The 13,612-nt window shown below is 48.1% G+C and overlaps 1 protein-coding gene across 5 annotated transcripts in view; it reads left to right on the top strand.

Moving 5' to 3' along the window:
• KATNIP (katanin interacting protein) overlaps positions 1-13,612 on the top strand; it is a 233,211-nt gene that overhangs the window by 61,140 nt on the left and 158,459 nt on the right. For all 5 annotated transcript variants that reach the window (XR_012428739.1, XM_045381681.3, XM_005591524.5 and 2 more), the window contains one exon: positions 8,226-8,302. Coding sequence is in view for 4 of the 5 variants with exons in the window: in XM_045381681.3 (XP_045237616.2) it covers positions 8,226-8,302 (77 nt within the window). In the remaining variant the exon portion in view is untranslated. The remainder of the gene's footprint in view (positions 1-8,225; positions 8,303-13,612) is intronic.

Below are 13,612 nucleotides of genomic sequence, written 5' to 3' on the forward strand. Positions count from 1 at the left end.
GCCACTGGGATGGCCTTGCCCTTGACTCTGAGTGGGACAGGAGCCCCCTTGGGGTCCTAGCAGAAGAGTGACATGATTCCACTCACCTCTCATCAGGCCCCCTGGGTGACAGCAGGGAGAACAGAAGGCAGGGAGGAGGCAGGCGCAGGAGTCCAGTCTGGGCCCAGACCAGCCTGGGAGGGGAGAGCAGGGAGAAGGGGTCGGATTTTGGATACGCAGTAGTTTTCCTGTGGAGCTGATGGGTTAGATGTGTGTGGGATGGGACACAGAGTGGGGCTTTGAAGATGACTGCGAGGATTGGAGAGACCTTCCTGGGCATCTAATTCAGACACTTGGCATTGCATTTTGTGTATTTTATTAGAATTCTCTCCTTTGGGAGGGGCCCAGGTGCCTTTGATAGTCTGATGAAAGTTATGGGTTCTTCCAAGAACACCCTTGTGCATGCAATTAAATGGGTGTTCTCAGGACCCCTGCAGGGATCCCTAGACAGTGTGTGGTTGCTTGACTGGCTGCAGTTGCAGCCCACTTTTGTACAACGTCAGGGGGCACGATTCACACTGCACATTGTGATTGGGGGCTGTTCAGTCCAGCAGCCCTAACCAACAACCAGCAGTTGATTACAGTTGTGAAAGGAAAATAAATCTTGAGGCCCCCAAATCACTAAACTAGAGGGAAAAGTTAACCTGGGAACTGCTTAGAGCAAACCTGCCTCCCATTCTCCTCAAAGTCACCCCTCTGCTCACTGAGATGCATGCATATCTGATTGCCTCCTTTGGAGAGGCTAATCAGAAACTCAAAAGAATGCAACCATTTGTCTCTTATCTACCTGTGACCCGGAAGCCCTCTCTCTGCTTCCAGTCATCCCACCTTTGCTTCAAGTTGTCCCGCCTTTTTCGGACGGAACCAATGTTCATCTTACATATGTTGATTGACATCTCACGTCTCCCTAAAATGTACGAAACCAAACTGTGCTCTGGCCACCTTGGGCAACTGTCGTCAGGACCTCCTGAGACTGCGTCATGGGTGCGCATCCTCAACCTTGGCAAAATAAACTTTCTCAATTAACTGAGACCTATCTCAGCTATTGGGGGTTCACAGAGTCTACACAGGCAAGTTGGTATCTGAATCTACACTGGGTCAGAGCTTTTGTTAAGCCCTGATTGCATATGCAAAGGGGCCAGCCACACAGTAAGCCCTTGAAAAATGTTTGCTGAAAAACTGAAGAGGAACTTGGCGTTTTTTCAGGGTTCTCACACCTTTGCTGGATGCCTTAAGTATTCATACACGCCTTTTGTAGGCAAGGAAGTAAAGCCTCAGCACAACGAGGGTTAACTGACTTAGGCACGAAAAGGGGTAGAATCTTGCCTGGCGCATAGTAAGTGCTAAGTCAACCTTAGCAATTGTCGTCATAGAGCTGGACAGCGGTGAAGCCAGGATTGGAGCCCAGGCCTCCAGGCACTCAGGCGAAACTCCATCTCCTTCCCTGTTCCATGGGTCTGCCCTCCAGGAATTTATAATCTGATTGGGGAGCCAAGATGAGCGAGAAAGAAAATAATCCCAAATTACTTCCACTTTAATCCTAGTTTATGCACATAGCAGTCCTGTGAGGTAGACCTTATCAGTATCCCCCGTTTGCAGACAAGGAAACTGAGGCTCAGATGAGATAAACAACAGAGTTCAGGGCTCACACCCAGGTCTCCAAATCCCCTGATAATTAGTGAGTAGTATATATAGTTAAATGCTAACACCTTAGCACTTAATTGTATCAGATTTCACACTGTATTGAATATAATTTAATACTAATTTCAGGCTTTCAGAAGGAACTGAAGTGAGTGGGGTGGGGAGAATGGCAAGGGAAGCCTTCATGGGGACTTTGGGAACTGAGCTGGCCCTTGGAGAGTCGGAGTGGAGGCTGGAGGGTGCTGGGGTGGGTTTCTGGAAAAGGAAATAGAATGATTAAGACATCAAGTTAGGAGTGAGAATGGGGCGGGGTGGGACTCGGATGGTTCTGTTTTAGAAATGGAGTTCCATCAATGCACTTATAACTAATGTTCATTGAGAATTTTGTAAGTGCCAGGTACTGTGCTAAATCCTTTCCACTGTTATTGCATCCAATTCACTTAACTCTGTGAGGGAAAGAAAAGTTCCACCAGACAACAGGTACAGGCATCACTCCATCTTATAGGTAAAGAAACTAAGTGGCAACCTTGTGTCATGGAACAGGCTGGACTCCAGAGCCCTGGTACCTCCCAGCTCGAGTTCAGAGACCATCTGACTGGAGGCGGGGGTGTTGTGAATGGTGGGAAATAAAGTTGGCTAGTTTAGGGCCTTGCTACCCAAAGTATGGGCCATGGGCATTACCTGGGAGCTCATTAGAAGTGCAGACTTGGGGCCAGGTGTGGTGGCTCACGCCTGTAATCCCAGTACTTTGGGAGGCCGAGGTGGGTGGATCACCTGAGGTCAGGAGTTTGAGACCAGCCTGGCCAACATGGTGAAACCCCGTCTCTACTAAAAATACAAAAATTATCCAGGCATGGTGGTGCGTGCCTGTAATCCCAGCTAGTTGGGAGGCCAGGACAGAAGAATCGCTTGAAGCCAGGAGGCGGAGGTTTCAGTGAGCCAAGATCACACCACCGAACTCCAGCCTGGGCAACAGAACAAGATTCCTTCTCAAAAAGAAAGAAAAAACGAAATGCAGACTTGGGTACTTCCCAGTCCTACTGAATCTGCATTTCAAAGCAGGCATGGTGCTACATGCCTGTAGTCCCAGCTACTCAGGAGGCTGAAGTGGGAGGATCACTTGAGGCCAGGAGTTTGAGACTAGCCTGGGCAGCATAGTGAGACCCTGTCTCCAAAAAAAAAAAAAGAATCTGGGGCATGGTGGCACACAGGCACACGCCTGTAATCTAAGAACTTTGGGAGGCTGAGGCAAGTGGATCACTGGAGCTCAGGAGTCGGAGACCAGCCTGGGCAACATGACAAAACCACGTCTCTACAAAAAATACAAAAGAAAAAAAAGAAAAAAACATTAGCCAGCCATGTGTTGTCACCTGCCTGTAGTCCCAGCTACTCAGGAGGCTTGAGCCCAGGAAGTTGAGGCTGCGGTAAGCTGAAATTGCTCTGCACTCCAGCCTGGGAGACAGAGTGAGACCCTGTCTCAAAAAGAAAAAAAAAAAAAAATCTGCATTTCACCACGATCCCTAGGTGATTTGTAGGCACATCAGCATTTAAGAAGTGGAGATGGATGGATGTTCCAGTTCCTCGAATCTTTCTGATGACATCTCCCTCCTGGCAAAGGAGGATCGATGCATTCCCTGGAGAGTTTGAGGTGAAAGCCCAGGGCAGCCAGCAAAAGCTGAGATTTCTTTGAAGTCCCATATTTCATCTAAAAATGTCATCCACTGTTTCATTCCATACCCATAATATATCCACGGTCATTTTAATGTTTCAAAATGGTTATGTAAATTGCCATGGAGCAGCATCTGTGTTCTGGGAAGATGCATGGGAGGGTTTCCTTGTATCTTAAATGGGGTAATAATCACTACTTCAAGGGCTTCTGTGAAGATCAAAGAAGAATCGTGTATATGGAAATGCTGGATAAACTGTTTGCGCGATTTATGTGTTATTATTCTGGAAAAAGGCGAGAATCCTCCCCAGACCCACTCTCATAAAAACCCAGTTCTCCCGAGGGCTGAGGCCTCCTGTGCTTTTCTTGCACTCAGGATGAGGCAGGACTCAGGCCCAGGGGAGGACAGAGTAGTGTCTGTAGGCACCTCCGGAAGCCAGGAAAGCTAGTTTGTTTTTTGTTGTTTCTCGGGTGTTTTAGAGAGACAGGGTCTCACCCTGTTGCACCAGCTGCAGTGCAGTGACACAGTCATAGCTCACTGTAACCTTGAACTCCTGGACTCAAGCACCCCTCCCACCTCAGCCTTCCACATAGCTAGGACTACAGGCATGCACCACCACACCAGCTATTTTTTTTTTTTCCAAGACAGAGTCTTGCTCTGTTGCCCAGGCTGGAGTACAGTGGCGCTATCTCAGCTCACTGCAGCCTCCGACCCCCGGGTTCAAGTGATTCTCCTGCCTCAGCCTCCGAAGTAGCTGGAATTACAAGTGCCCGCCACCTCACCTGGCTAATTTGTTGTATTTTTAGTTGAGATGGGGTTTTACCATGTTGACCAGGCCGGTCTTGCACTCCTGACCTCAGGTGATCCACCCACCTCAGCCTCCCAAAGTGCTGGGATTACAAGTGTCAGCCACCATGCCTGGCCATACCCTGCTATTTTTTATTTTTTATTTTTAAGAGACAGGGTCTTGCTATGTTGCCCAGACTGGTCTCAAACTCCTGGCCTAAAGCAATCTTCCCGCATCAGCCACCCAGAGCACTGGGATTACACGTGTGGGCATGCCCAGCCTTGTTTTTTGTTTTTGTTTTTGTTTTTTATTTCTTATAATTTCATTGTATCACCCTTTCTTATTATTGCTTACTTCGTGATTGGCCAACTTAGCCAGAAGGAAAGCCCCAGTGAAACTCAGAGGTTGTAGAGATGTCAGAATAGGAGAGAACATGAGGGTACAGCATCCTGTTCCTGGGTGGGTCTAGAGAGAGGGAAGTCAGGAAGGGAAAGTAGAGGCTCCAGAGCAAGAGGGAAGCAGATGGCAACACCCTGGGGCCCTACAGGAAGCAGGAGGAGAAAGGGCATCAGGGTGTTAGCCCTGGACTAGGCATGACTGGGCTGCACATCCGGCTCTTTTCCTCGAAATTGGAGGGAGAAGTGAAGACGGGAGGGAGAAAAACCCAAGACTGGTGAAATGGAGATGCAGGCAGACACTGACCTTCCACAATTGAGGGCACAGGGTGAAGGCTAGCTAGAGAAGGCACAGGCAGAAAGCTGCATGGGAAGAGCAGCTCATTCAGCACTACAGATGCAGAGGAAGAGAATTTGGCAAGTAGGACATTTTTTAGAAACGGGGTCTCACTCTCTTGCCCAGGCTGCAGTGCAGTAGTGCAATCATAGCTGACTGTAATCTTGAACTCCTAGACTCAAACCATCCTCTCCTGCCTCAGCCTCCCGAGCAGCCGGGACTACAGGCTTGCCACCTCACCCAGCTATTTTTTTTTTTTTTTTAAAGAAATGCAGTGGGAATCTTTTTTATTATTTATTTATTTATTTATTTTTTGAGACAGTCTCATTCTGTTGCCCAGGCTGGAATGCAATGGCACGCTCTCAGCTCACTGCAACCTCCACCTCCTGGGTTCAAGCGATTCTCCTGCCTCATCCTCCCAAATAGCTGGGACTACAGATGCACACCACCACACCTGACTAATTTTTTGTATTTTTAGTAGAGAGGGGGTTTCACCATGTTAACCAGATGGTCTTGATCTCCTGACCTCGTGATCCGCCTGCCTCAGGCTCCCAAAGTGCTGGGATTACAGGCGTGGGCCACTGTGCCCGGCCTGGAGTGGGAATCTTAATGATTATCATGAGGATGAGAGCGAGAGGAAAGGAATGCCCGTCATTCTCAACTTGGGACGGCATGATGGGTGATTAGTTTCCCGTGCCTCAGAGCGGTTGGAAAGGATGGAGAGAAGACCTATTACATTAAGTTAAGGTGGTCCTGGGTCTCTCTTGGGTAGAATTCTAACAAAATAATGGGGCTAAAGCCAGATTTTGAAAAGTTAAGAAGAGAATGACAGAGATTTCTATTTTTCTCTCTCTTTCCTTCCCAGGAGAAGCATTAAGGTTCCCACACAAACTGCATTTCTGATACAAATGCCCTACTTGCCATTTAAAACTTAATCCCCATAACTTGCTATAACTTGGGACCAGTGCCAAGCTGATATTGTACTGTTAATCCTCCCCTTGACAACAAAGTTAAAAAACAGCAAATTGGCCAGGTGCGGTGGCTCGCGCCTGTAGTCCCAACACTTTGAGAGGCCAAGGCGGGAGGACCACCTGAAGTCAGGAGTTCAAGACCAGACTGGCCAACATGGCAAAACCCTGTCTGTACTAAAAATACAAAAATTAGCTGGGTGTGGTGGCGCACACCTGTGATGTCAGCTACTCAGGAGGCTGAGGCAGGAGAATCTGGGAGGCAGAGGTTGCAGTGAGCCAAGATTGTGCCAGTGCACTTCAGTCTGGGCCACAGAGCAAGGCTCCATTTCAAAGAAAAAAAGGAAAGGAAAAAGAAACAGCAAATTGCAAAGAATTGTTTATTGTATGATCCCATTTTTGTTTTAAAGAGTATATGAGGTCTGGCGCAGTGGCTAATGCTCGTAATCCCAGCATTTTGGGAGGCCAAGGCAGGCAGATTACATGAGACCAGGAGTTAAGAGACCAGCCTGGCCAACATGGTGAAACCCTGTCTCTACTAAAAATACAAAAATTAGCTGGGCATGGTGGCAGGTGACTGTAGTCCCAGCTACTTGGGAGTCTGAGGCAGGAGAATTGCTTGAACCTGGGAGATGGAGGTTTCAGTGAGCTGAGATCACGCCACTGCACTCCAGCCTGGGTGACAGAGTAGGACTCTGTCTCGAAAAAAAAACCAAGAAAAAAAAAAAAACCCAGCAAAAAAACAAACAAAAGAAATAGAAGAGTATATGGGGCTGGGGGCAGTGGCTCATGCCTGTAATCCCAGCACTTTGAGAGGCCAAGGCAGGAGGATCACTTGAGCCCAGGAGTTAGAGACCAGCGTGTGCAACATAGTGAGATGCCATCTCTACTAAAAAAAAAACAAGAAAAAGCTTTTTAAAGAGTGTATATGTAGATATGTATCTTTGTATATTATGAACAAAGAAAAGCACCCGGAGGAAGATATACATATCAAATTACAATAGCAGTTTTACTGGTGCATGCATACATCACTTTAAATATGTGTAGTTTATTATACATTACTCTCCCCCAGCCGTAATAAATTATACCAGGGATTATCTCTGATGGTCAGATTATAGTGTGTTACTTAAAATTCTTTTGTCTGCAAATGACAGAAACTCAGTTGAAACTTCTAAGGCAATAACTGAATTGTCCAGATACTTCTTTAGGCATAGGTGAATCTAGGGACTCAAATTATGTCATTAAGAATCTGCCTCTGCATCTCTTGGATCTGCTGTCTTTTTTATCAGCTTCACTCTCAGGCAGGTCCAGGCCTGCATCTCACTGGCACAGCATTCAAATGGGAAGAGAGCAGCTCTTTTTCCAAGGGTATCAGCAAAGTCCCGAGGCTGACTCGGGTCTTGGTTCACCCCTAAAGTGGTAAATCACTGTGACTGGGGGAAGCCCTATGTTGATTGGCAAGGCCAAGGTCATGTGAACCAAGAGAAGAACAAAGTCACTTTCAAGGTCATCTAAGGAAGCCAGTGAAGTGCAGGAAGGGGCTGAGCAGTTCCCCAAAGGAAACCCAGGGTCCCATTGGCAGAAGAGGAGACACAGAACCACAGATGTCCACTCCAAGAGGGACTCCAGTCTGGGTCATAGATTTCTGTAACGACTGCATTGTTTATAATTAACATATATTTCTCTTGAAATGACAAGGGGAAAATAAGATTCCCCTCCCCTTTGTGTTCTTTGAGACACTCTGTTGCCCAGGCCGGAGTGCAGTGGTGCAATCATGGCTCACTGCAGCTCTAACTTCCCAGACTCAGGCAGTCCTCCCTCTTCAGCCCCCCAAGTAGCTAGGACCACAGGCATGCACCACCGATGCCTGGCTAATTTTTAAATTATTTGTAGAAATAAGGTCTCCCTAGGTTACCCAGGCTAGTCTGGAACTCCTGGGCTCAAGCAATCGTCTCACCTCAGCCTCCCAAAGTGCTAGTTTTACAGGCATGAGCCACTGTGCCTGTCCAAGATCCCCTTTTAAACAACTGATTTGGGTTGCATCTGGTTATGACAATTAAGATAACTAAATAATGAGTGTTGAGAAAACAGTACAGCCCAAATCATGTCAGAGCCCTTGATCTTAGAGGGCATGGGAGGAATGAAGAGCAGTGAGAGGCGAGAATTGACCTTCTCCTTTTCATAGACAAAGGTGTGTACGCCTAAGACCCATGGGACCATCAGACAATCTCTGGGGCTCTGGGTCGCTGGAGCGATGCGCCGGGGGAGCTGGGCCTTCGTCAAGGTCAGCCTCCGCCTCTCAGCCTCCTGTGCCGGTGTGTGCCGCACCTGCGCTCTCAGTCAGCGATTCCCTGCATTCCGATATCACACTGCTCTGTTTCTTCATTTCAGGGTCACGCTAAGGACATGGTGACAGACTTTGATGAGAAACATGATGAGTATTTAATATTGCTTCAGCAGAGGAACCGGTAAGAGAAGCCGCTCGACGGCAGCCCTTGATATTAGCCAAGTAAAAATCTATTTAGATTTATTAACAGCAGGCAGGCCCTGCCTCACATAGGAATGGGATGCAGAGTCCCCCTCCACTCAGAGGCTTAGAATATTATCTGCAACCCCAGCTCCTATTTCTCCATTCACTGATTTAATTGCATCTTTTGACTGAGCTGTAGCAAACTGTTCGATGTGTAAGTACCGCCTCTTCCCTCCCAGCTCCTGTTCTGGGAGAAGATAAAGTTGTCAAAAAAAGCTCGAATTTGGCAGGGCTTGTGCAAGAACCACCTGAAGAGCCCAGTCTGTGATCGCACAGGCTTTGACAATCCCTGAAATCTGAGCCTATAATCATGTCGTGTTATGCAAAAATGGAGTCATTTTACATTGGTGTTTGAAGTTGGTCGATAAGTCATTTGAAGTTAAAGTAGGACTGATTTTGTCTCTGGAGTGCTGGTTCTTAAAAAAGCTTGCAGTAGGTCCAGTGTGTAGTGATCAAGGTCAAAGCATCATGGTCTGGTTTGAAAGAGGCATCATTCCTCGGTTCTTTCGTAGGGCTGAGGAAGTTCATTTTCAGTTCACCGCAGTTTGTCTTCAGGCCTCAAACCTTGCGATAAGCTGGGGATTTGCGAATTCAGATTCTAGGGATGGCCAGGCAGTGAGTGGAGCCGGCTCAGTGGGCCAGTGGGTACCTGGAGCTCCTGTCTCCAAGCTGCTCAGCCCAGGCCAGCTGTTTGTGAGACCACAGTTCCCCCAGGTCCTGATCCTCCCAAGTCTGCCAGAGAAGCTGGAGATCTGGATTTGGCCTGTGAAATCTCCTGACTTTTAAAATGTTGGTAATGAATTCAAATTAAAGCACAAAGCAAACAGAAAAACAATGCAGGCCCACAGAACTGGTGGGAGGAGGGGGAAGAAAGGGGGATGGGTATGAATGTAGGTCTCTGTGTTATGGGAGTGGGCTTAGGGTCTCGAAGACAACAGAGTCTGGGATAGGGAGGTGTCATCCTGCATGTGACTTCAGCTCTGGTCTCACTGACTGGACTCGGTGTTATCAATAGGGGCTCTGGTGGCATGTTGCATGGGACAAGTTTTTGTAATCTTACGAATTGCAGGAGTTTAGCGTCCCTACCCACCAGCCCCTTTACTTCATTTCATTAAGACCCTAAATTCCACCTATGACAGCACCCACCCGCTTTCCAGACACCCACCCACTGAGGCAGCACCACCCCTGGTGGAGATCTTCTGAACAGACAGTCTCTCCAGGGCCAGCCAGAAACACCACAACAGTGTCTTCTGTGCCCAGCAGCTCTGCGCTCATCCACCTCCATCCCCACATCAGCCTCAAACTAGAACAGCGAAGGCTTGTGCTGATTAGACCGACGTGAGTTTCCATCATCATTAATGCCACGGAGCAGGATGTTTTTATTCAATCTCTGGCAGACTGGATGGTACCACTGAACACCTGGGTGATCGTTTAATCATCTGCATGTGACTTGTCTGGGGAGAGGCTGTCACAGTTCCTTATGAACAAATTGTTTCTCATTAATTGGGGGATCAATAAGTGTGCAATCAAAGAGGCACTGGCCCATAGTATAAATGAGAATTTCCAGAGACAAGGTTATAGCACAAAGACAATTAAAAGCTATATCAAAACTGAGTTGCCATAAAATTTGGGGGGATGTGTTGTCACCAAGAGGGAGCTGTCACGATGACAGGAAATTAGAAGGTAGAGCTGGAAAGAAACACTTTCCAGTGGAGACTTGTGAAGAATGGGAATCCCTGTGAGCCATCGTCGGTGAAATCTCAAAGGCACCTTTTGCAGAGTGCCAGCCATATGCCAGGCACCTCACCCCATCATTTTACTTTATCTGCACACTACCCAATGGGACAGAGTTACCGCACCCATTTTACAGGCAAGGAAGTGGAGGCTCCGAGCAGTGAGCGACTTGCCCGAGATGTCACAGCCAGAAAGTGGTGGAGCCGGGCTGGACTCTACCTTTTGCTTAATGTTGTCATAAATAATCAAGAGGAGAAAAAACCTGCTGGATTGCCAGTGGCCCTAAGTTAAGTAAGGAGGGATTTTGTGGGAAGAGCCGCAATTTACTTGGAAATCTAGTTGTAGGACCTGATAGAAAACTAGCCTCTGAGCTTTACCCTGGACATTGAGGGAGATGAAAACCCAGGCTGCTTATCTGGATTGTCTGTAACCTGAGAAGGGGGAATGTAATCGTTGGAGTGAGTTCTGAACAGAGATCTACCTAGAACACAGCTGCCCATAAGAAGCAGGGCAGCATTTTTCTTTTATTCATTCAGCAGGATTTCACTGAGTACCTTCTAAGTGCCTGGTATTGCCATTAATGCAAAGGGAAGCATTGTGATAAGGAAGACACACACTGTATTAGTTAGTGTTTTTTGGCTGTTAGAGACAGAAACCGAAGGTAAATGGACTTAAGCAGCTAGGAAACACTGGCTCATTAAATTAAGAAATCCAACATCGAGCTGGGCACGGTGGCTTCTCCTTGTAATCCCAACTATACAGGAGGCGAAGGCAGGAGGATCACTTGAGCCCAGAAGTTCAAGACCCTGTCTCCAAAATATTTTTTTTAAATAGCCAGGTGTGGTGGCACCCACCTATAGTTGTAGCTACTCACTACTTAGGAGGCTGAGGTGAGGAGGAGTTCAAGGCTGCAGTGAGTTATGATCATGCCACTGCACTCCAGTCTGGGTGACAGAGTAAGACACTGTCTCTGAAAAAAAAGAAATTCATCATGATACTCTTGGCCTCAGGCATAGGTAGATCCAAGTGCTTAGATGATGTAATCAAAATCAACTATTCTCCATTTTCTATACCCTCGTTTTCCCATATTAGAGCCATTCTCAGGCAGGTACTTCACTTGCAGTGGCCAAGACAGCCAGGAAAAACCCCTACGTACATCCTACCTGGAAGTATTAGGGATCTTTCCTAATGCTTCCAGCGAAAGTGCTGAGGAAGGTTCCCATTGGCCTGGTGTGGGCCCAATTCCATCCCAAGCTATGTTAGGCCATTTTTGCATTACTATAAAGAAACAGCTAAGACTGGGTAATTTATAAAGAAAAAAGGTTTCATTGGCTCACGATTCTGCAGGCTGTACAGGAAGCATGGTGCCGCCATCTGCTTGGCTTGTGGGGAGGCCTCAGGGAGCTTGTATTCATGGCAGAAGGCAAAGCAAAGTGGAAGCAGGCACATCACATGGTGAGAGTAGGAGAGAGAGGGTGGGGGGAGGTGGCACACACTTTTAAATAGCCAGATCTTGGGAGAACTCACTATCGCAAGGATAGCATCAAGGGGATGGTGCTAAACCATTCATGAGAACTCTGCCCCCATGATCCAGTCACCTCCCACCAGGTCCTACCTCGACACTGGGGATTACAATCCAACATGAGATTTAGAGGGGACCTACATTCTAACTATATACAAGCCAGTCACTCCCTGTGTCCCGCACAGTCTAGTGGCCATTCCTTGGCCACCCCACTAAATTGTGCAGTGGAGTCAGTTTCACCCAGTGGAGTCAGTTTCATGGAGTGAAAGAAGGAATGGTGCTGTACCCACAGATCTGAGATGGGGGAGATTCTGGCCGGGCAGAGAGAGCAGGTGTCCACCACACAGCTCTTATCCTTGAAGAACTCCCCAGGTAGTGGCAGGGTGAGCACAAGGCCACCTATAACTATGACAAAAGAAGCAGAAGGTGATTGTGTGCTTCAGGAGAGGACTGGGGGCAGGGAGTAGGAGGACAGAATCTGGAGATGTGACAGCCCTGCCTTACCCCTGCAGAAACCCTCCCAGCTGCCTGTCCCAGTGGACTCTAAGTGATTCTTGTCACTCAGCCTTATGAAAGAGGTAATCACGCCCGACAGGATTCATGAAAGAGCAGGCGGAGTGATCAAAGGTCTGAGTAATGAGGATGGACTGAGAAGATGAGGGCCCTTGTATCTGAAGAGGTGACGGCAGAGAGGGGCTGTAATATATACCCACCTCGGGACTGTAGGGAGTAGACCCAGATTTGCTCTCCAGGTCCAAGAATCCAGCAATGCTGTGATCATTTGGTCCTTGAGAAAGGTCATTCAAGGGAAACTTACAGGAAAACTTGCCCACAAAAGTGCCTGCAGCCCCAGGAGAAGATCCAGGCAGAAAGAAGGAAGGAGAGAACCAGCATCTGGTTCTCTCGCCTGGGCCTTTATCTGAGCCAAAGCTTTAACCCAGTCTGTCCTTTTGTCCTCATAGCAGCCCAGGGAGGTGCCAGCATCTTTAGTCTCCTGTTACAGAAGAGGAAACAGACCCCAGGGAAGTTTAGAGACTTGCTCAAGGTCACGCAGGCTGGGGAAATGGCAGAGCCTCCGGCACTGAGCTCCGTCCTCCACACTCACCTCCTCCACCTGCACAGATGCTCTTATGTGCAGCTCTGTGGAGCATCCTAGGGGACCTACAGGTTCTGGGGAGGAATGGCAGGCTTTCTGCACCCCTGCCTTCCCTGTCGTCACCCTTTAAGACTGGACTCAAATGCCACCCCCTCCAAGGAGCCCCCAGTTGCGAGCCAGTGCTCCCTCCTGTGACCTCTTCTTGCTCAGAGCCTCTGTGATGTCTGGTGCTAAAGTCAAGGAACAGCAGGAAGGAGCAGGGGAGAGCACAAGTACTGCAGCCCCACGGGCCAGAACTCAAATCCAGGTTGGAGGTTTCCTTGACTCTCTAGCCTTGGGCAAGTTCATTTCTAAAATAGGCCAACATAACCTCAATCCCAGGATCACTGAAGGGTGAAGTGAGACAAGGCTCTTGAAGGCCCATAGCAAGCCCCCTACCCAACCCAGCGTTCATCATCATCATCAACATCATTATCATCATCATTCAGTTATTGACTGATTGATTGATTGAGATGGGGGTCTCACTCTGTTGTTGCCTAGGCTGGAGTGCATTGGTGCGATCGTAGCTCACTGCACTCTCCAACCCCTGGGTTCAAGTGATCCTCTTGCCTCAGATTCCCTCGTAACTGGGCCTACAGGTGTGGGCCACGACATCCAGCTAATTGTTGTAATGTTTATTATGATTATCATCCTTTCGATATAAAAACCTTCTCCCCAAATTGACATCCAGGTAATTATTGAATGACTGATCCTTGGAGAACCCCCTCAGGCGACCTGAGATGACCGAGATCTGGAGGAACCATGTGGCTCATCTGTAGTGCCATGGCAGCCACACCGCTCAGAGACCACTCAGTCATAAGCCTAGTCACAATTAGGCTGCTGCCCCCTGAGAACAC

Source organism: Macaca fascicularis, chromosome 20 (genome assembly GCF_037993035.2).
Source record: "Macaca fascicularis isolate 582-1 chromosome 20, T2T-MFA8v1.1".
Lineage (NCBI taxonomy): Eukaryota > Metazoa > Chordata > Mammalia > Primates > Cercopithecidae > Macaca > Macaca fascicularis.